The 24,394-nt window shown below is 43.3% G+C and overlaps 1 protein-coding gene across 1 annotated transcript in view; it reads right to left on the bottom strand.

The window, feature by feature from the left end:
- The window catches only part of nf1a (neurofibromin 1a), a 316,227-nt gene that overhangs the window by 253,397 nt on the left and 38,436 nt on the right, over positions 1 to 24,394 (bottom strand). The window contains exons 2-3 of the mRNA XM_056283131.1: positions 14,500 to 14,643; positions 1,875 to 1,958 (exon numbers count right to left, since the gene is read on the bottom strand). Coding sequence (XP_056139106.1) covers positions 1,875 to 1,958; positions 14,500 to 14,643 — 228 coding nt within the window. The remainder of the gene's footprint in view (positions 1 to 1,874; positions 1,959 to 14,499; positions 14,644 to 24,394) is intronic.

The following is a 24,394-nucleotide window of genomic DNA, read 5'->3' as shown; positions in this document are numbered from 1 at the left end:
TGGTCCTGATGACATACCTGTGGAGGCATGGAGATGTTCAGGAGAGATGTCAGAGGAGTTTTTAACTAGATTGTTTAACACAATCTTGGAAAGTGAGAGGATGCCTGAGGAGTGGAGAAGAAGCATACTGGTACCATTTTCAAGAATAAGGGCGATGTGCAGAACTGTAGTCACTACAGAGGTATGAAGTTGGTCAGCCACAGCAGGAAGATATGGGAAAGAGTAATAGAAGCTGGGTTAAGAGGAGAGGTGACGATTAGCGAGCAGCAGTATGGTAGTATTGTATGAGGAAGTCGGGAGTTGCAGAGAAGTATGTGGGAGTGGTGCAGGATATGTATGAGGGAAGTGTGACAATGGTGAGGTGTGTGGTTGGAATGACAGATGGGTTCAAGGTGGAGGTGGGATTACATCAAGGATCGGCTCTGAGCCCTTTCTTGTTTGCAGTGGTGATGGACAGGTTGACGGATGAGATCAAGCAGGAGTCTCCATGGACTATGATGTTTGCGGATGACATTGTGATCTGTAGCAAGAGTAGGGTGCAGGTTGAGGAGAGCCTGGAGAGGTGGAGGTATGCACTGGTGAGAAGAGGAATGAAAGTCAGTAGGAGCAAGACGGAGTACATATGCATGAATAAGAGGGAGGACAGTGGAATGGTGAGAATGGAAACAGTAGAAGTGGCAAAGGTAGATGAGTTTAAATACTTGGGGTCAACTGTCCAAAGTAACAGGGAGTGCAGAAGAGAGGTGAAGTAGAGAGTGCAGGCAGTGTGGAGTTGGTGGAGAAGAGTATCAGGAGTGAGCAGCCACATTTGTTATGTGCTTTCATGAAATGTATATCGCCGTTACATATCACTATTGTTTTATCGCCCAGGCCTATTTACATAAACGGCTTCCACTGGTCTGTACCACTGTAGAGTGTCTCTGCAGCAGTAACTACTACCATGCTATTCTTACACTCAGATCACCGCAGCGTTGACTTTGCGTTGCACAGTACTTTTACCACTGATTTTTATGAATATGAGCCATAGTTTCATATCTTTTCTGACAAACACTTGGCCTATTTACTATAAATGAACTTATTTACTCTGGTGCCAAGAATGTCAGGTGCATCAAGTTAAACGATAAATCAAAGGGTGAAAAACTGAGAGTTCATTTGTCAATTTTAGTCTATTTTTTAAATAGACGAGTAGACAATCATAACTCAAAGAACAAAATCATCTGTGCACTGGCACAGTCAGCTTTTTTTGTGCCCTGCAACTCCTGAGGGCAGAAAAGAGAACAGCATTTGGATATCATGAGACTAGACAGCAATGTATTCAAATGAGTAGTACCCACTGCAGGGTACCGTGGCAAATACACAGTAGAAATGGGTGACATCTTTTAGCATTGCATCTGTACCTCTGATAGGTAAGCTGGCAAACAGGACTGATGGTAGATTACGTATATTATCAAAGGTTTTGTCTGGGAGAGTGCAATTAGAGAAGAAAGATATCTATAATTACTTTGGTTTGCTTCAGAAGCTTTAAATTAATGGCAATCAACTGCAGAGGGATGCATTCTGCACCTACACTATTGACTTGTCATGGGAAGTGCTTTGAACTGATACCATTTAAAGCTGAAGGAGTAAAAATGCTGGTCTGGAATGAGACAAAATCAGCTCGCTTTTGTATGAAATACTTAAATCAGCAAAAAGGTTTAAGTTCAATGTGAAATCCAAGGAATATCTTCATGTCAGTGGTAATTATCAGTAAAATTAATATATAGTGGACATTTTACAGTTCCCTGACATCACAGTCAGAAGGGAGAAAATAACACATGTGGATTTGGATGCAAGAATGTGGTGATTTCTAAACATCAAGATTCTACAATTCTCACCCCAGCCAGGCACTTCTCCAGTGTGTCCAGTATGATGAGCTGAGAGAGGTAGAGGTTCTTCTCCGCAGTCTCCCCAAATATTCTCTAAAGAAACACAATGAGGCAGAGTAAACAATATAAAACCTCTTTTAGCAAAATTCTGCACAAATGGGATTTTTTTTTTCTAAAAACCATTGCTTAATTTTTTTGTCATCAGTTCCACATAAGACTGAAACTCACTTTCACACATGGCATGTTTAGTTTCACTGAAATAAATAAATAAATCAACTTTGGAACAGTCACCTCCTTGATACAGTTTGCTTGGGTATGTGAAAATGCCCCAATCTAGTTCAAGTGTGCAAGAAATATCTAAACTCTGGTCTATGCAAAAGAGGTGGTCTCAGAGTCCTTCCAAGTGAACTGGAGCCATGTGTTTCAATTGAGAAAGCCATTTTTATGAACACTGGTGTATTATAGGCTGCAAATGGCCATTTATAATAATATACAGTCCAAAACAAGCATATTAATACTACTTTTAATTAACTACGAGGTAGGCTGTTATGAGCCCATTGTCAGGAAGAGCAGACATAGTCCTACAAAGATGTCAATCTAATTTTACGTTAACTTTTCAAATTTAAAGAATAAAATGCAAATAAGCTCAATTTACGATGCCAGCCTGAAGCAATTTAAAAATCTCCCCGTGTTGGGGACTTTGCCATTTAAAACATTTAAAATTAAAAATGGGGAATGGTTGAGTGACATCTTCACTCTAAACTGACTGCGGGTATCCCCCACCCCTTATAAACAATACAGTACAATATAGTTGCATAACAACCGAAACTAACGACCAGTTTCATATGCAAATATGGGTATGACCATTAACTAAAGTTGCAATGGCCATGTGTAAGATTCACAGAGGATTAGGGATTGGTACAACTGGTCATTGGATTTGGTCGTTATGCATCTGTCATCATTTTACAATGCTGTGATTGCAACATTCCCCAACCCTCTGTGAACAGTGAACATGGCCATTGAAATGCTAGCTGATGGTCACACCCATATTTGCATAGGAAACTGGTCGTTGGTTTCGGTCGTTAAGCAACTGTATTGTACTGTATCGTTGATAAGGGGTGGGGATACCTGCAGTCCTTTTAGACTGAAGATGTCACTTAGTTGAGTGATGAAAAGTATCTGTCAATAAACGTTGTATCCAGATGAACTGATTCAACCTTCTTTGACTTTCTTACCTGAATTATTGAGAACACATCAAGACGATATAATACAATCATTATTCTGTATCGTAACATCTATATTTTTATGTTAACTTTCCTAACGTAAGCATAAAAACTTAACTACAAATTTTAAGTGTTTTTTCTTGATTTTTTTTTTTATCTTAAAATTCCATCACACATCTAGACCAGAATTAGTCCAGATATGTTGTTGAAATAAGAAGCAACTAAGCAGCTTGTGTTCCTCCAAGTGACATTTCCATGGGAAATGGAGAAGGCTCATAGGAGAAAGAGGGACAAGTACCAAGAGCTGGTTCATGAGTGTTGCAATCAGGGCTGAAAGGCAAAGTACAGTGCATCCGGAAAGTCTTCACACCCCTTCACTTTCCCCACATTTTGTTATGTTACAGCCTTATTCCAAAATGGATTAAATTCCTTTTTTTTCTCATCAATCTACATACAATACCCCATAATGACGAAGTGAAAAAGGTTGTGTAGAAATGTTTGCAAATTTATTAAAAATAAAAAACTGAAATATTGCATGTACATAGGTATTCACACCTTTTACTCAGTACTTGGTTCGAGGCACCCTTGGCATCGATTACAGCCTCAAGTCTTCTTGGGTATGAAGCTACAAGTTTGGCACACCTATATTTGGGGTATTTCTCCCATTCTTCTCTGCAGATCCTCTCGAGCTCTGTAAGGTTAGATGGGAAGCGTCACTGCACAGCTATTTTCAGGTCTTTCCAGAGATGTTCAATGGGGTTCAAGTCTGGGCTCTGGCTGAGCCACTCAAGGACATTCACAGACTTGTCCCCAAGCCACTCCTTCGTTGTCTTGGCTGTGTGCTTAGGATCGTTGTCGTGTTGAAAGGTAAACCTTCGCCCCAGTCTGAGATCCTGAGCACTCTGGAGCAGGTTTTCATCAAGGATCTCTCTGTACTTTGCTCCATTCGCTTTTCCCTAGATCCTGACTGGTCTCCCAGTTGCTGCCGCTGGACAACATCCCCACAGTATGATGCTGCCACCACCATGCTTCACTGAAGGGATGGTATTAGCAAAGTGATGAGAGGTGCCTGGTTTCCTCCAGACGTGACGTTTGGCATTCAGGCCAAAGAGTTCAATCTTGGTTTCATCAGACCAGAGAATCTTGTTTCTCCTGGTCTGAGAGCCCTTTAGGTGCTTTCTGGCAAACTCCAAGCGGGCTGTCATGTGCCTTTTACTGAGCTGAGGCTTCCGCCTGGCCACTCTACCATAAAGGCCTGATTGGTGGAGTGCTGCAGAGATGGTTGTCCTTCTGGAAGGTTCTCCCATCTCCACAGAGGAACGTTGGAGCTCTGTCAGAGTGACCATCGGGTTCTTGGTCACCTCCCTGACCAAGGCCCTTCTCCCCCAATTGGTCAGTTTGGCTGGGCGGCCAGCTCTAGGAAGAGTCCCGGTGGATCCAAACTTCTTCCATTTACGAATGATGGAGACCACTGTGCTCTTCGGGACCTTCAAAGCTGTAGACATTTTTTGTACCCTTCCCCAGATCTGTGCCTCGATACAATCCTGTCTCAGAGGTCCACAGATTATTCCTTTGACTTCATGGCTTGGTTTCTGCTCTGACATGCACTGTCAACAGTGGGACCTTATATAGACAGGTGTGTGCCTTTCCAAATCATGTCCAATCAATTGAATTTACTACAGGTGGACTCCAATCCAGATGTAGAAACATTTCAAGGATGATCGGTGAAAACAGGATGAACCTGAGCTCAATTTTGAGTGTCATAGCAAAGGGTGTGAATACTTATGTACATACAATATTTCAGTTTTTTATTTTTAATAAATTTGCAAACATTTCTACAAAACCTTTTTCACTTTGTCATTATGGGGTATTGTGTGTAGATTGATGAGGAAAAAAGGAATTTAATCCATTTTGGGATAAGGCTGTAACATAACAAAATATGGGGAAAGTGAAGGGATGTGAATACTTTCCGGGTGCACTGTATCTGCCAGTGGAAGTGGGCTGGGGGGAGTTTGGAGCGCAACCACTCTACAAGGCCTATGGCATGCTGGGTTAACAGTTTTGAACAGAGTGAAAGCCATCAGGAACAATACAGAGGCAGCAGAAAAAGCCTCAAGATGGCTCTGGTTGAAGATTCAGATTCAGAGAACTTTATTTATCCCAGAAGGACAATTCAAGTTTACAATCTACCCAGACCATACACAAACTTACAGACAAGTGGCAATCATCAGTATGTCAGCGACAATAGACAGATCAGTACATGGAAGAATGACCAGTGGTCCATTAGCCACAAGCTGAGGCCTGATCACCCCCAGCTGGGTTATCTGGGCAAGGGTGTCTGTCTGATGTTGAAAGACCAAAACACCTGATGATGCCAGGTTCCATCACTGTTGATGTGTCCAAGATTGTGCATCAGTGGCTGTATCCTTGAACATATATTACTGGTTCCATCAGTGATGACCAGGAAAGACTGGTTGATGACCATGATGGCAATGGTGGTAACTGGAGAGGCAGTGAGAGCTTGAAGAGATGACAACCGGCGCAGCAGAGGCTGGCAAGCCAAAATGCATTTTTTTGCACGTAAGAGTCCAAACTATGGCTCTTTCAAAAAAAAATTTTTTTTAAATCATGCCCCGGGGAGCCCAAGAGGGGAAAGTATGAGTGCCCCATTTGGATGGATATATGGTGAACGACTCAGGAAAACAACAAGCATCACATGTATATGTGGAAAAAGCCTGTGAGAACATAAGCAGCCTGAGGATCCACCAGGCCAGAATGAAGTGCTTGGCAAGAGGATGTGACAATGCAAAGAAACTACCCCTGGTGACACAGTGGAAGAGCCAGGCCTGGAGCCAATCCACAGTGCCCAGAGCCTCCAACTGCCACATCCACCCTCCGCCAGCATATCATCTTCCAAAGTAAGGATTAAATGGTCCCAATCCAGAGAAAGAACATCCTGGCTACAGTTTGAAAACAATGTTGACAATTTACTGGAAATGATAGCAAAAGGCAATCTGAAACAATGTCTGAGGACAATGTCAACCCTCATTGTCAGCTTCACAACAGACAGAAATGGAACAGAACCCATCAAGATGGCTGCAACAACATGCACCATGCAGTCAGGATACAAAACATCAGGAAAGAGCTGAGATCACTAAGGAGGCTCTTAAAAAAAGAGGGGGAAGCTGAGAAGATGGCTCTGGCAGATCTGTAGGCGATTCTCAGAAAGAAGCTTCTGACTGTCGAAGGGCAGAAGGGCACAGAAGGAGGTGGAGGGAAAGCACATAGAAGAAATAAGCCTTTCCAGCTCATCTCTTTAAATCTGTGTAATGGCTACTGGGTCATAATTGAAGTGAACATCTGTCTTGCCTGAAAGAAACATCCACCTGAAGAGCACCCATTGAAGGACCAACCATTTGGATCCCGCAACAAGCTGATTTCACCGCTGGAACCAAGTACAAAGTTCGACCTGAAGAGCCCTGCTTTTATGAAGGATCAGCACCACACCAGAGAGTATTCTCTTACAAGGTTTTCAAGAACTGCCCAAAGTTAACCCATAGTCATTTGGGTGTTTGGATACCTAAGGAGGAGGACTCTCTCGACATTAGCCAGTTCAGAATAATCTCATTACTCATCTGTTGAGGCGAAGACCTTCTTCAGCCAAGTAGCTAGGACACTGTCAGACTTTCTCCTCCTAAACAATTACATTGAAACCACAGTGCAGTAGGAGGCATTCCAAAAGTTCAGTTTGCTATGAACACATGGGGGTGATGACCCAGCTCATCAGGGAGGCTAGGAAATGCAAAGGGGACCTGGTAGTGCTGTGGTGACACCAAGCCATTGCATATGGCTCGACACCACACAAACTGAGATTGAATTAAAGAAACACCAAATGACCTACAGGAGGATCAAGAGCCCCATTCTTAAAGATTATTTTTTGGCCACTTTTTACCTCTATTAGATAGCAACAGAACAGGCAGACAGGAAATGGGTGAGAGAAAGAGGGACATGCAATAAAGGTCACCGGCTGGAATCAAACCAGTGACAGTTGCAATTATGTGACACGCGCTGTGACATTTGGCTACGGGGGCGCCAAAATCCCAATTCTTGACTATGACAAATACTTCAAGTTGAGATTCTCCTCTGGATCAATTACATCTGATTAGCACCAGCTAGAAGTGGGGATCATGGTGGGCTGCATGAACTTTTTAAACTTTTTTTCCCTTATAATGAATCACAGTGAAATCTTTAGAGTCAGAATAGAGGGGACAACTCAGCAAACCTGGAGTAAGACAACCACCTATCCGAGTATTAATTCGTCCGTGGCGTCATCAAGATGGCACCAAAGACTGTAGCCTCAGGGTCTGCACCTTTTTTGGGGGGGGGGGGTCTCCCCAATTGTATCCAGCCAATTACACCACTCTTCCGAGCTGTCCTAGTCACTGATCCACCCCCTCTGCCAATCCGGGGAGGGCTGCAGACTAGCACATGCCTCTTCCGATACATGTGGAGTTGCCAGCCCCTTCTTTTCAGCTGACAGTCAGGAGTTTCACCAGGGCCACGTAGCACGTGGGAGGATCACACTATTCCCCCCAGTCTCCTCCCCCCTGAAAAGGTGCCCCGACCAACCAGAGGAGGTGCTAGTGCAGCGACCAGGACACACACCTATATTCGGCTTCCCACCCGCAGACACAGCCAATTGTGTTTGTAGGGACGCCCGACTAAGCAGGAGGTAACACAGGGATTCGAACTGGCGATCCCTGTGTTGACAGGCAAAGGAATAGACCGCCACGCTACCCAGACGCCTTAACTGAATATTTTAATGAAAGTCTTGCTGAGGTTTTGGCCCTGTGCGGGCACCGACGAAGACATCAAGTGGGTAAGTGAGCTGGTGTGCTCATTAAACTGAGACAACGGAGATTTTGATCCACGCTACAGTCAATTCACCTTGCACATGTCCACTCTCTAGCCAACAAGATGGTTGAACTCCTATTCCTAAACAGAAAAATACTTGGACTTTTCCAGATCTGCTGCCCTGTGCCTCACTGAAACCTGACTTAGTGGGCATATACCGGACAGTACACTTCATCCACCACAGTTCCAACTCCACTGAGCGGTCCACAAAACGGAGCTATTGGGGAAAGAAAAAAAAAAACGAGGTGGGGGTTTAGCTCCTACATAAACAAAAGTTGGTGTACAGATGTCACAGTGGTGAAGAAATCATGCAGCCCTCACTTTGAAATCCTTTTCATTGATTGTAAACCATTCTATTCACCGTGGGAATTGTCATTTATTCTGGTTGGTGTCTGTATCCCACCCCAGGCCTGTGTTAAAGAGGCGTTAAAACACCTGGCTGATCAAATTACAAACATGGAGCGCAAATATCCCAACTTCCTTCTCAATATCCTTGGGGATTTTAACAGAGCAAAACTCAGCCAGAAACTGTCAAAATACAGACAGCATGTTAAATGTTCCACCAGGGACAAAAATACTCAATCATTGCGACACAATATTTAAGGATGCCTATCACTCTGCCCCCTGTGCATCCCTGGGACTCTCTGATCACTGGCTGATTCATCTTATGCCAACCTACAGGCAGAAACTAAAATCTGCAATGCCTGTGGTTAAAACTGTGAGGAAATGGACTGATGAGTCAAAATTGAAGCTCCAGGCCTGCCTTAACTGAAATGATTGGAGTGTTTTTGAGGCTGCATCTACAGACCTGGATGAACTTACTGACACTGTGACAGCTTACATCAGCTTTTGTGAGGACATGTGTGTGCCCACCAAAACGTTCTGTACCCTCAATAACAATAAGCCCTGGTTCAAAGCAAAACTCAGGCAGCTTCATCAGGCCAAAGAGGAGGCCTACAGGGGTGGAGATAGGATCCAGTACAACAAAGCCAGAAATACACTCACAAAACAGAACATAATGGCAAAAAAGGTACTATTCTGAAAAATTGAAAAACGGGTTTTCTGCCAACGACCCAGCTTCAGTCTGGAGCGGTTTGAAAGATATTACCAACTACAGGAGACCATCCCCCCACGCTGCAGGGAATCATCAACTGGCTGATGTCCTAAATGGGTTTTACTGCAGGTTTGATAAGCACAATTTCCCACCCCTCAACCTCTCAGGCCCTAACACACAACCAACAACGCCTGCTGCCAGCCTCTCTCCCCTCCCCACCCGCACTCAGGATCTGTATTGAGGACATGCACCTGCTTTTTCAGAGACAGAAGACTAGGAAGGCGGTGTATCAACCTCCTGTCTGAAAGTCTGTGCTGCCCAGCTGGCCCCCAATTTCACATTGATCTTCAACAGATCACTTGAGCTGTGTGAAGGCCCCTCCTGCTTGAAGAGTTCCACTAACATCCCAGTCCCAAAGAAATCGCGTATCACAGGATTAAATGACTACGGGCCCATTGTCCTAACATCTGTGGACATGAAATCCTTTGAGAGACCTGTGTTGGCCCACTTGCAGGAAATCACAGGCCCCCTGCTCAACCCCCTGCAGTCTGCCTACTGAGCAAACAGGTCAGTGGAAGATGCAGTCAACATGGGATTGCACTACATCTTCCAACAACTGAACTCACCAGGGGCACATGCAAGCATCCTGTTTGTGGACTTCAGCTCAGTGTTCAACACCATCATCCCAGATATCCTCTACTCCAAACTCACCTGGCTCACTGTACCAGCCCCCATCTCCCAGTAGATTTAAAACTTCCTGACAGACAGGAGGCAGCTGGTGAGGCTGGGGATAATTACATCCAGTGCCCGAACAATCAGCACTGACGCCCCCCAGGGATGTGTGCGCTCCCCTCTACTCTGCTCCCTCTACACAAATGACTGCCCCTCAGAAGACCAGCCTGTTAAACTCCTGAACTTTGCGAATGACACAACCATAAATGGCTTTATCCGGGATGGTGACTAGTCTGCATATAGACAGAAGGTTGAACAGCTGGCCCTCTGGTGCAGCCATAACAACCTCTAGCTCAACACCCCCAAAACTGTGGAGATGACAGTGGACTTAAGAAGGAGCCCCCCAACACTGCCCTCCTTACCATACTCAACATCATGCGGTGAAAACCTACAGATTTCTGGGTTCCACAATCTTCCAGGTCCTGAGGTGGGCATCCAACATAGACACAATCATCAAAAAGGCCCAGCAGAGGATGTACTTTCTCCACCAGCTCAGGAAGTTCAATCTGCTTCAGAAACTGCTAATTCAGTTCTACACTGCAATAATCCAGTCTGTCCTCTGCACATCCATCATGGTCTGGTTTGGTTAGGCCACCAGACAGGACAGGGACAGACTACAATGGACAGTTAAATCTATAGAGAAAATCATTGGTGCCAACCTGCCCTCCATTCAAGACATACATCTCCAGAGTCAGGAAATGGGCAAGCAACATCACTGCAGACCAATCGCACCCTGGTCACAACCTGTTCCAACTCCTCCCCTCTGGTAGGCGCTACAGAGCACTGTACACCAAAACAACCAGATATAAAAACAGTTTCTTTCCGCAGGCTCTCATTCAAATGAATACTTAACATTATCAAATAAATCCATCCATTTTGTATATGCTGTACTGTACATTGTACGTATAATGGTACGCTCTGTGATGCCCATCTACCTCAGGCATGTATATGTAAGTAACCTGCTAACATTTAGTTCAGCATCTCTGATATATTCTTTGCACCACTGCACTTTCTCACCTCTTATTTCGCCTGTATATAGTCAATCCTTGTGTATATATCTGAAGATTGCTGTGTTGTTGTCTATGTTAAGTGCACTGTGAGAGCCACAAAACAAGTCAAATTCCATGTATGTGCAACCCAACATAGCCAATAAACTTGATTCTGATTCATGGGCAATCTAACATCATCTGTGCCAGGGGCAAGATGGATACTGCTTTGTCAGGAAGTATGGACATTGTATGACTTTCCAACACACTAAATACAGATCCATAGCACTGAAGAGGGGTAAAGTGGTCAACAGGTACCCATTCAAGGCAAGTGAGGTGGAAATTCCATCATTCTCTGAAAAGCCAGTGAACAGCCTAGTGTTCAACACCAGCCTTAAGAGCGCAGACTCCATCAAAGACACAAACGAGGAGCTAGAGAACTGGCTTAGGCCAGTGGACAAATCCAGTATACCAGGTGAATTCAAAGCTTGGATTTATCAGGAAGGGAGTCTCCCAAGGATTCTGTGGACTCTAATAATATATGAAGTTCTGATAACAATGGTCAAGAGCTTCAAAATGAGATCAGCAGCTATCTGTGGAGGTTGCTCAGACCTGGAAAGGATTGCACTGTAACAATAACAAACTTAAGATTCCATTAAGCTCTGTGACAGAGGAGTTTGTGGTAACCCAGGCCATAGATTATCTGCAGTACATGGAATCATATGACCCCCAAGGTGACCCGAACAGGCATAACTGTAAGAACATGAAGGAAGTGGTATGCGACAGATGATGTTCGAGAAAATGAATCCAGGCTGCTACACAAGGTCCTAGAAAGAAGAGTAGCAGAAGGCAAGGCTGGGCTGGAAACAATGGAAGATAATGGTGCAGCAGGATGTCTGTACTTCAGTGGGAGAGGGGAAGGCAAAGCAGACCAGTGGCTATGAGTAAACAAGGAACCTGAACTAAGTGCAAACAGGTGAATGACCTGGGAAGACATCTGGAAGGCCGAACCCCAGCAAATCAAATTCTTCATCCAGGGAGTCTATGATGTTTTCCCAAGCCCATCTAACCTGTTCTGCTGGGGAAAGTGGAGACATCAGTTTGCTCTCAAAGGGGAACACCACAGCATTTCTTTGCTGCTGCCCAGGGGCTCTGGGCAAGGGGCAATATTGCTGAGGCCATAACCAGAGGCACCCACCATGGTATGAAGGTCTGCCCACACACACAGCTGATATCATTTGTCAGAGCAGGAAAGAAGCACAAACAGCAACAGAAACACTCTTCCTCTGGCCTTCTGAGCACCACATGCGACTGGATGATGGCAGCTGACCTAGAGAGACAGCTGAAACTTCCATCACACATCACCTAGATAAGACTGAGGCCACACATTTATATTAACATCAGAAGCAACAAAGCAGCTTGTGTTCCTCGAATTAATAGTTCCATGGGAAGAGAGGATTGAGGAGGCCCACGAGAGGGGGAGGGCTAAGTACCAGGAGTTGGTTGATGAATGTTGCGGTCAGGGATAGAGGGCACAGTGTCTGCCAGGGGAAGTGGGCTGTGAGGGTTTGCACCTTAATTCCTCTTCAAGGCCTACAGCATAGTGGGCATTACAGGTTTGAGCAAAAGGAAAGCAATCAGGAACAACACGAAGGTAAAAGAAAAAGCCTCAGGATGGCTCTGGATGAGCAGGAACAACCAGTGAGGTCATTAATTACTCAGACACAAGCCTGGACCTGATCACTTCTGGCTGAGTTGTCTGGGCAAGGGTTTCTGATGTTGGAAGACCCGAAACGGCCAAGATTACACAATTGACGAATTGTCCAAGTTTGTACATAAGTAAATGTATCCTTGTTGTGCAAAAGTAGATGTATCCTAATACTAACAACGGTGTTTCTATTCATCTTTAGAAAAGTCAAAATGTGTATGAGACTAGTTTAACTAAATGCAGCATCTGTAGAATTGTATGGAGTCGAATATTTCTCATCAGCACAGTTTTTAGACTGAAGAGGTACATAGTCTAAAGTATAATGCAATGAAAAGGTCATTTTGCCAATATTTGCAGCCTGTTGCACTCAGTGGTTGCAGATCGTCTTTGTAATGTATGCATGGCATCGATAGGACATTTTACAAACTATCTGAATCAGTGGAACTTGGCTATGATAGTGGCCAATGGCTGCGCAGCCTCAACTGGTCACATGGGGACATAAATCACCGTTTTGCAAGGAAGCTCCATACAAGAAGTCAAGGTACTGTCATTGTGTACCTGAGATAATTAATATTCAAATGAAAGTTCACTTTATATAAGACACCTTTAATCGTAAATTATGAGCTTGATAAGGTTGTTGGTTATATTATGGCATTATTAATGCATTAGACTGAAGATAACTGCTGCTCTGCGGAAAGCATGTTGTCTCTGTTTTGCTAGCAAGCATGGTCCCTAGAATTTGGCTAGGTGCAAGTGCAAGCCTATCAAAGAAAGTTGAAACAGTTCATCTGGATACATTTATTGACAGAAATGTTTCATCACTCGTCTAAGTGTTTATGCAGGTATCCCCACCCTTATAAAAAATAGAGTGGAGGACATCCAGGTAGCATGGCAGTCTATTTCATTGCCTTCCAACACGGGGATCGCTAGTTCGAATCCCTGTGTTACCTCAGGCTTGGTCGGGCGTCCCAACAGACACAATTGGCCGTGTCTGCGGGTAGGAATCTGGATGTGGATATGTGTCCTGGTCGCTGCACTAGCGCCTCCTCTGGTCGGTCAGGGCACCTGTTCAGGGGGAACTGGGGGGGGACTAGCCTGATCCTAAATGTAATGCTGTATCCAGTTTTTATAACATCCAATAGACCTCTAATGACACCAGGGTATATGGTATTATCAACTTTCAACAAATAAATGTCTTTGCTACATCGCCATGCAAATTTGAAATTTTGGTAATGGCAATCAGTTGTTTATTCACTATTCCACATGGATATCCTGACTTTCATAACTGTCATACAAATCTGTAATGGTGGTTTTGGAAATGTGTTTCCTCCCAAGGAGCTCATAAAATGGCTCAAGTGTTTGGGTCATGGCTTTAACTGACAATTTGTCCACTGTGTTTAATAACACAATTTCTTTGATTTTATATGTTGCCCCTGTACCACTAAAGGTTTTCCACTATATACAGTGCAGGCTATTCAGTTTTTTTTTTTGTTTTTTTTTTTGTTTTTTGTTTTTTTTGTTTTTTGCAAAAGCACCTGCTATACTTGGCTGTGAAGGTCCAATCTGCAATGTACACAAAGTGCAACATTTGTAATTCTCTGAACAAATAGGCAGGTGTGTACTTTCATAAATTGTGAATGGATGAACAGTTAAAAGTCTAGTTTATTAGATAGATGTGCCATAGAAATGTTATGTTGGTGTTGAAATGGATACATCATTTTTAAATATGTTGGGCTTATCGTACTTCCACTATACTGCCCAACCCTTTAACATGTATCAACATCACAAATGGTTTGAATTTGTAATGATTCAAACAATGTAAAGTGTCCTTTGATACACTATCCTGGGGCTATGTTGACACCTAACATGCACTATGTTCACACCTAATATGCTTTGTGCTGTTGAAAGAGACTGTGCTATAGATCTTTGATTGGAAATTTGGTTAGGAGCGAAGAACCAGACTACAGGTGTGAGTACAACCTGAGTGCGAGTCAAATGAGTGAGAGGGCTAACTTACCAAGTTGTTAACATTTTTCAGGATGTTGGTGAGGCCGCTGATAACAAGGGAGAACTTGTACTTGGAGATGTTGATCAGACATTCCTTGTTGTGCTCTGTGCTGACTTTGGTGTGGGTGTTCTGGTGTCCCACTTTGATTGGAAGCTGAAGAAAGAGACATGGGAAAAGATGACAACATAGTGGAACAGAGTAATCAATTTGTGGTAACAAACTGCACTGAAGGAATAATAACAAGAAGAATCTGATTTTTATAGCACTTTTCATAGCACATAGTGCTTTACAAATACACTGATGGAGAAAAATGGGAGAATTATTCAATTAAGAGTTTAAAAGATCAATTCAAAGCAGAGATAAGAACAGATGAATTAAATAGTCAGAGATTCAATTCACTTCAAGTCACTGTCATTAATATAAAAGTATTAAGAGAGATGGCTAGTTACAGTTACAAACAGTAACTTGTACTTGTCAAACATAAGATGGCCCAGCTGTGATGGCGTCTTCATTGAACTGGCTTCAAGTTCAAGTTCCACTTTATTGTCATGTGTATTTGAATAAATAAAATTCTTCTGCCCTGGCTCTGTCTGCCTTAACACAAAGGACACAAAGACACACCATCCCAAAGAAGACAGAAAGAAAGAAAGCCACTTTACTTTGTCATTGTACAGGTTACAATGAATATTTTTTTTCTGCACAAAACTGCAGTGAAAAAAAAAGAGGCTGAAGTGAAACTATTTGCTATGCATATGGGCTCCTGTCATGCCAAGTCCACTTCAGTCCAGCCAGCTCAGATCCTCTCCCAACACCACTGTTGTCTCTGCCAGATGACAGCCTGGAGGGAATTATGCATTTAGTTGCACATGCGTTTATGTATGCATGTATGTGCGTGTCTGTCCGCAGCCAATCTCGCAAACTACTGGACCTCAGCCTCCGTTTTTTTTTTTGTGCACATTTACGGCTGTATGATGAAGACCTCCCATGGCTGCGGTGATTAAAAGCCTTTGAAAAACGTTTGTTCTCGCTACTGCCGCTCCCTCGCCTCACTCGCTCTCTAGCTCCTTCGACAAACACTGCTTTCTGCTGCTGCCTGCCCTGAGTCAACCGTGCACATGTGCGACTCACATCGATGGTTGAGTCCGATTGGTCAGAAACAGTTTCAAAACCAAAACGTTACATATTCAGGTATGAGTCTTCAAAGTAAACGAGAAGTGGATCATATTTCACAAGTCAGCAAATCATTCACTGCTGATCTCAGCACAGGAGAACCAGATGAACAACTGATGAACCAAAAATAATTTGCCTTATTCTTCTTATCCTCGCGGAACTGCCATAGTCTCCAATATTCAAACTCCGCTATAGAATTACAATTTCAAGAGTAGGATTAATCAGTCACAGCTGGAAATCATCTCAGTAGCTACAATAAAACATTACTCATGGCTGAGCTATGTTTTCCTATCGTTGTTTTATTGCTTTAGAATGAATGAAAGTCAGTCAGCAGAGAACCCATTCACCTTGGTTCATTTTATATAATGAATACCGCCATAGTTAAACACATTTGAAGTCTTTTCTACCAGTTTTATTGATTTAGACTGAATCAAAGTCAGTCAGCCGAGCAGCCTTTCGCCTTCATTCATTTTATATAATGAATAACGCCATGGCTAAACACATTTTAAGTCTTTCCTACCGTTGTTTTATTGATTTAGAATGAATGAAAGCCAATCAGCAAAGCAGCCATTCGCCTTCATTCATTTTATATCAGGAAAACCGCCAACGGTTAAACACATTTGAAGTCTTTTGATAAGGGCTTTGAAGTTATGATAGCCTGATCTGTCATTTCATATTAGACTTGGTCACTTTCACGTGAGGGTCCATCAAGGAGGCTAAGCATCCACAGACTGACAGGCAAAACATTTTTATCAGGTAGATTTTTTAGCTTGATTATAGCAAATTTTTTTAGCATGAGCATTGTATATTCACAACCCCCCCCCCAAATTTCCCATTCAATTGACTTAGGCACTGTGTATGTACGGAGAAGGAGATACATACGCCTGGTGGAAATCTGCACTCTATGTAAGTATGAATTTTTCATATTCACTTTATTCATCTTCAAGTATCCAAATTTGAATATTTGTTCAATTGAGAAAGTGCTTGTAATGTCCCAATTTGCAGCACAGAAGACCAGTAAACACTTCACTCTATCACTCTGGGGGGGGGGGGGAGGATCTTTCGGAATCTCACAATCCAATTTGATTTTGATTCTTGGAGTCGTGATTCGATTCAAAATTTATTTTCAATTCAAAATTATTCCCAGTTCAAAATCAATTATCGATTCAGTACATTGGGCTGCTAATTTCAGTACCTACTCCAGTCAAATGTGTGCTAAGAAAGGCACTGTGGCAAATTATGGCATGAGGCGTCCAGGTAGCATGGCGGTCTGGCAGCGACCAGGACAGCTCGGAAGTGTGGGTTAATTGGCCAAGTACATTCGGGGAGAAAAAGGGGGGGACCCCCCCCCCCAAAAAAATGGCACGAAATCAGAGCAAAGTATGTATTTGATTCTGTAGTTTTTATATTTGAAAAATGTATATGAATTGATCAATGTGAACACAAAGGCAAACCTAAGACGGAAATTTATTCATACTAAACTTGCACAGCTAAAACTGTTAGCAGCTTACTTTTTAGTATGTGACTTCAAAAATAAGTTCAAGTTATACAAAAAATAAAAAATACTGTTACATAAATAAAATTATTAGGCTTAGGCTAGCAGCCTTTGTATTTCTCAGAAACATCCCAATTTCAAAAATAAATTGTGCACAAATAACACTATAAAACTGGCTAAAGAAAAAAAAATACTGTTACATAAGATCATATCTCTCTACCCGCACTCAGTTTGTCCAACTTAGAAATTTGACATCACCGTCCTTTCCTGTTACTACCGGTGTTCCCCAGGGCTCTGTATTGGGACTCCTCCTATTTTTTATTTACTTATTACCTCTTGGCCACATTTTCAGGAAATTTGGCATTCAATTTCACTGCTATGTGGATGACACCCAGCTTTATCTATCCACCAAGCCTACCTCCACTCTTCCACCCACTTCCCTTTCTGACTGCTTACTAGAAATTAAATCCTGGTTTTACCACTTCCTCAAACTTAACAGTGATAAAACAGGTCCTCCTCATAGGTACTAAATCTACTTTGGCTAAACCTGATAGTTTTTCTCTAACTATTGACAATTCTATAGTTTCTCCATCACCTCAGGTTAAGAGTCTGGGTGTCATCTTGGACAATACATTATCTTTTGAAGCTCATATCAACAATGTTACTCGGTCTGCATACTTCCACCTAAGCAATATTAATCGTCTTCGCCCATCACTTACACCTAACGGCACCGCCATACTCATTCAGACCCTGGTTACATCCCGTATTGACTACTGCAGTTCTATCCTCGTTGGTCTTCCCCTCAAGTGCCCTCATGAACTTTAACTGGTCCAGAATTCAGCTGCCCGTATCATTACCAGAACTCCTTCCATAGCTCATATACTCCTGTTCTTCAGCAACTCCACTGGCTCCCTGTTAAATACCGTACTGACTTCAAGATCCTGCTTCTCACCTTTACGGCCTTTAATAACCTAGCTCCTTCATATCTTTCTGAACTCCTTCATATCTACATGCCCTCCTGCACTCTCACATCCTCTTCTGCTCTCCAATTCACTACACCATTGGCCCACTTGACTACCATGGGGTCTAGAGCCTTCAGTCATTCTGGCCCCCACCTATGGAACTCTCTCCCACAAGACAGTCGCAACATTGACTCTCTTTCAACCTTCAAATCCCATCTCAAAACGTACCTTTTCAAACTGGCATATTCAGTCTGATCCACACTTCATTGAGTTTTGTGCTGATTATGATTTTATACTTATGTTGTATTAACTTTTTATTGTCTACCCTGCTTTGTTTCGATTTTATGCTGTCTGATACAGTATTGCTTATTTTGTTTTTTGTTTAACTGTGTTCTGTAAGGCGTCCTTGAGTGCTCTGAAAGGCGTCCACAAATAAAATGCATTATTATTATGAATGAAATCAGGCTTAGGCTAGCAGCTTCTGTCCATCCATCCATTATCCAAACCACTTATCCTACTCTCAGGGTCGTGGGATGCTGGAGCCTATCCCAGCAGTCATTGGGCGGCAGGCAGGGAGACACCCTGGACAAGCTGTCAGGCCATCCCAGGGCCCGCCCGCATGCGCACGCGCGCACACACACACACGCACACACACATACGCACACACACACGCACACACACACACACACACACACACACGCCTAGGGACAATTTAGTACGGCTGATTCACCTGACCTACATGTCTTTGGACTGTGTGAGGAAACCGGAGTACCCGGAGGAAACCCATGCAGACACAGGGAGAACATGCAAATTCCAGACAGAGGACAACCTTGGATGACCCCCCGCAGGTTAGACAACCTTGGGGTTCGAGCCCAGGACCTTCTTGCTGTGAGGCGACCACGCTAACCACTGCGCCACTGTGCCGCCCCTAGCAGCCTTTGTATTTCCCAGAAACTTGCCAATTTCAAAAATAAATTGTGCCCAAATAACAAATAAACTCGTATTTTGTGTGATTTTTCAACAACGACTTGGTATGTAGGACTACTGTCCACCAGTTGCAATATCTAGTTTCTTTTGTAGAAAAGGAAGCTGATCTACATATATGTTCTGGAGTAAGAGCACTCTGCTGTGCTGTCACTATATCCCCAGCAGTGGAGAATATTCTCTCCACTACAACACTAGTACCAGGAATGCATAGGTAGCATTTAGCTAATTTGGCCAGTAAACGAAAATCTGTCTTATAGGACTGCCACCAACTGAGTTCTTCTTCAGCAAGGAAAGGCAGTGCTTTAAACTTGGGATCGAGTGTAGAGGCTGTGTGGAGAATGCTCTTATCCTTCACACTTGTGTATTTCTAAGCCAGGTCTTTGTGTATCATCAGTTTGATTTCCCAGACAATTAGTTTGTCAACACTCGCAAAGCTTGCCTCTGTGTCGTGAGGCAGTTGAGCGTGCAATGGAGCGATCACTGACAGTGTAGGTGTAGAATCCTCCAACATGATGTTGGTTGTGTCTTTCATTGGCTTGAGGGCCTTTGCCATTTCTGATTCTGATTTCTGCAGTGTCATAAATGTCCATTTCATTGAATGTGCAGATGTCACTTTCAAATTTTCTCACCTAGGGAGAGAGAAAAGCGGTACAAATGGGTGAAAACTGTTCCAGAAAACTTTCAACCATTTCGAACGAGCTATTCCATTTTGTAGCAACAACCTTTTGCAGTTTGTGTAGAAGCAACTGCAAAAGCCACTGTTTCTCCTGCAGGGCATGACTTGCGATGGTGCTGCGGAGGAAGAATTCAGTGATTTGCCTCATCCTCCCTAGCAGTTGTGATACTGAATTTAGGTTCACAGCTCGCTGAACAGCAAGGTTGATTATATGTGCGAAAGACTTTGTGTTTTAAGTTGTCCAGCTGCACAGCATCAAGCATGTTCAAAGCGTTATTGGTGACAATAACCAAATCCGTGATTGTTAGCTGCCATTCATCTGTGAAAGAGTGAAACATTGCCACAAATTCACAGCCGTGTGGCTTTCATGCATCACCCTAGTTTGTAAATCACAAGACTCCAGCTGCCAAGTATCCATGATATAGTGCAGTGAATGTGACAAATGACTGGGTTGCTATTGAGGTCGATGCATGGTAAGAGCTACTCTGGTAACTTTGGTCAAGGCTTCCTGACTTTTACCTTTGTTTATTAGTAAAGCTGAAGTACCGCTTTCTCAGTAAAAAAAAACAAAAAACGAACACGATGGTATGTCATACCTTTGCCTCAACTGTCTGGATCACAGATCTAAAGCCCTCATTGTGGGAGTTTGGCAAAGTGGTGCAGTGTGTGTTTGTTGTTTGATAATGCAGCAGGAGGTCGTTCTACTTCTTTCAGTTCTGGGTGATGACGTGTGATGTGAGCCCTGACATTCTTAAATGGTAAAATCATAAATGGACTGCATTTTACATGGTGCTTTTTTGTCTACCGACCACTCAAACCACTTTGCAGTGTATAACTCACATTCACCCATTCACACGCACATTCATACACTGATGGCGGAGGCTGCCATGCAAGGTGCCAACTTGCTCATCAGGAGCAGTTAAGGGTTCAGTGTCTTGCTCAAGGATACTTCGACACGCTCGCTGCAGGAGCTGAGGCTCGAACCAACGAGCCACATGCACTGAACCATTGAATCTGTAAAGATGATCTGATGATCTTGATCTGATATCATGGAATTACCTAAAAACCAGGTAGGACCTGTTCTCACCCAACTTTCAGCACCTGACATAGGAGTACCAAGTACACCAACCAGGGGAGTCTCACCATCTGTTACCAAGGGACAAGTGATGGATTGGTCATCTTAAGGGGATGACACAGCAGCAGCCATTGAGGCCTTTAGAAAGCTGTGTAAACTAGTTAGCCCTTGGCAGGAACACAATTTGGCAATTAATGAGGAAAAGCAAGAGCAAATTAAGATAGAACAGGTGACCATTAAGGAGGAGAATGAACCTCGGATATCGGGAAAGGGGCTTGGTGAGGAAGGTCAGTTGGGAATAACAACATAATGACATTTTGTGTAAGCACAAAGTATTATTCAATATGAATCCAGTTTTATTTACTTGTGTTTTATAATCAAGTAGTTAATAACAGTAAATCATGAAACAGTTGATGTGGTATAAGTATTTAAATAACCTTATTCAACTAAGACCCTCACTGTAAGAATATATAGCTAGGATATTTAATCACAAAAAGGAAAGATTGTTGAAATGATAACGTTGTATTCATATTATCAATGTGACCTGTATAATCAGTGTCACAATCATGAGGGTATTATTATGGGTTATAACTGAATGATTATCTTGTGACTATGAAATCATAATGTGTTTAACATAGAATCATTGTGTTTAATGAAGATACTGTATGTTGTATGATGATAATTTGGTAATATAATAATCTCTAATTGACTGTCCCATGACAATGAGGCCATGGGACAGTCAATGAATACTGTGTGTGAGTGAGAAAGGCTACTTCCGTCTATGAGGTTGTACACTTTTGCAACCAGAGTGCAAAAAGAAACAAGATGCACCTATAGAAGATTGGGCAATAAAACCAAATATGGATGTAAGGAGGTGAGATGCTCTGAAAAACACCTGTATAACTGGCTGGAGCACCTCGAAGAGGAATACATTTCTTTCTCTCCCACCTCCTAAAATATGGGATCAATTGAAGCTGCAATTTCCATGAAATTATATCCGCTTCTGTTTCATACCATGTGCTGAGATACCAACTGATTTCAACCTTACAGTGTCTCTGGATAGACGAATCCTTGGTGTGAGGAGCCGACGTGGCCCGCAGCTTTTCCAGCATTGGTAGAATCACAGAAGAAGTGACCCATGTTACTGAGCTTACTATAGTATCACAGTAGCCTCTTTAAAGGGCTCAAGCACAACCAGAAAATCTCAAATCTGAACAAGATCACTTTCCGAAAGGATGAGGTCTCTGTCACATGTTTTTCCTGACATGGTGAGAGTGGCACTGAAAGTGGACTCTTGCCCAACGACGCGGCTCATCACATAATGATAATGATGAGGCAGCGTGCACAGACTTTGTGCTCCCCTTACCAATGCTTCTTGTTATTATTCTTGTTAATAATATTGATTACAATCATCTCCCTAGTCAAGGAAATTAGGGTAAACATTCGCTACAGTCACCAAGAAATTCTAAAAATTGGCATGGACTGTAAAGAACACTATTTCAACTCAAAAACAATACTGCAGGAGCTTCTCAGACCACCAGGTCTAACGTGGATCTCTATCCTCAGGTGGAAGCGACATGGACGGTGCACGGAGAGGAAACAGAAGCGGGGTAAGTGAGCTGGTTTGCTAGCCCGGCTAAGGGTTGCTCCATACAAAACTTCTCTCCCTAGTGTTTTTCTCATGAATGTAAGATCACTCGCCAACAAAAAGCATGAGCTCAGAAATGAGTATCACTACAAAGAGAACTACAAAGGACTCCTGTGTTCCGATTTTCACAGAGACATGGCTGAATCACAACAGTTGCCACAGTTGAGCTAGCAAGCCGCTCGCTCCACTGCGCCGACAGAACATCTGAATCTGGTTAAGAAATCAAGCGGTGGACTTTGTGCTTACATTAATGAAGCATGGTGCACGAACACAACCATAATCGATAAATTCTACTATCCAGCCCTGGAACAGCTAATGCTTAAGTGCCAACCTTTTCACTTTCCCAGGAAATATACAGTTGTTGTCATGGAAGTATGCCTACCACCACAGGCTGATGCTAAGCTGGCGCTTGGACACATGCTTGACGCCATCAGTAAACTACAGAACACAAACCCTGATTGAGTTTTCATCATTGCTGGGGACTTCAACCAAACGAACCTCATAAATGTTCTTCCCAGATTCTATCACCATGTCAAATGCACAACCAGGGGGGGAAACCCCTTAGATTATGTCTATACTAACATAAATGATGCCTACAGGGCCATACCCTGCCCCCGACTTGGACAGTCAGACCACCTCTCTTTGTTTCTTGTCCCAGCACTGAGCACTAGCGTCCCCCAGGGTTGTGTGCTGAGCCCCCTCCTTTATGCACTGTTCACACGTAACTGCCGACCCATTCACAACTCAAACACTATTGCTATGTTTGCGGATGATACGACAGTCATCGGGCTCATATCAGACAATGACAAAGTGGCATACAGGGAGGAGGTTCAGAACCTGACAATGTGGTGTGCTAACAACGACCTGGTCTTAAACACCAAAAAGACCAAGGAGATTATCATGGACTTTAGGACCTCCAAGGTGATTACACACAGCCCTGTCCACATCAACACAGAGGCTGTGGAGATAATCCCCAGCCCCAGGTTCCTGGGAGTCACCATTACAGAAGACCTCTCCTTGACTGACAACACATCAGCAGTGGTGAGTAAGGCACAACAACGCCTTTGTTTTCTGAGGGGGCTAAAAAGAGCAAACCTCCCCCAAAAGCTGCTTGTCAACCTTTATAGATGCTCCATCGAGAGCATCCTAAGAAGAAAAAAAACGCATGACAGCCTGGTACAGTAGCTGCACCAAAGCTGACAAAAAAGCCCTCCAGCGTGTTGTGGAAATGGCACAGGACATTATTGGCATTGCGCTGCCTTCACCAGAACATCTTCACAGCACTCGCTGTGTGGGGAGGGCTAAGAGCATCATAAAAAATATACACACCCGGGATGCCATGTTTCAGCCCCTCCCAATCAGATAGGCGCTTCAGCTCAATCCGCACACGCACAAAAAGACTGAAAAACAGCTTCTTTCCAAAAGCTGTGGCACTAATGAACTCATCTCCTCAGCCTGATGAGACTGATGTGCTGCCACCGTTGGGCACGTGCAATATTTGCAGTATTTACTCACATTTTGAGATTAACACACCATTTTGAGATTAACACAACTGCAATTTTGTTGTGCTTGCACAATGTCACTAAAGGTCTTGAATCTTAATGTGTCAAATTCCACCTGGATTCAATGTCTTTCAACAGTTGGTGTTGTGGTTGATGAAGCGGCACCCATTTGTCAGTGAGGGTCTTCGATAGAGTGACACGCCCCTTAAAATGTCAAACAATATGTCTGCACTTTGCTACAGGTTTACTCACTGCTCACAAAGCCAGTTCCTTTCCCCCCCACAAGGTTCAGTGTGTGCCCTCCACCAAATGTGTTGACGCTGTAGTAATTCTATGGTAGTTTTGACATTACACACAAACTGACATAAATGAGACTTTGGTCACAACAT

This window comes from Lampris incognitus, chromosome 7 (assembly GCF_029633865.1).
Source record: "Lampris incognitus isolate fLamInc1 chromosome 7, fLamInc1.hap2, whole genome shotgun sequence".
Taxonomy (NCBI): domain Eukaryota; kingdom Metazoa; phylum Chordata; class Actinopteri; order Lampriformes; family Lampridae; genus Lampris; species Lampris incognitus.
The sequence above is the reverse complement of the archived record's forward strand: the minus strand, read 5'-3'. Positions and strand labels throughout refer to the sequence as shown.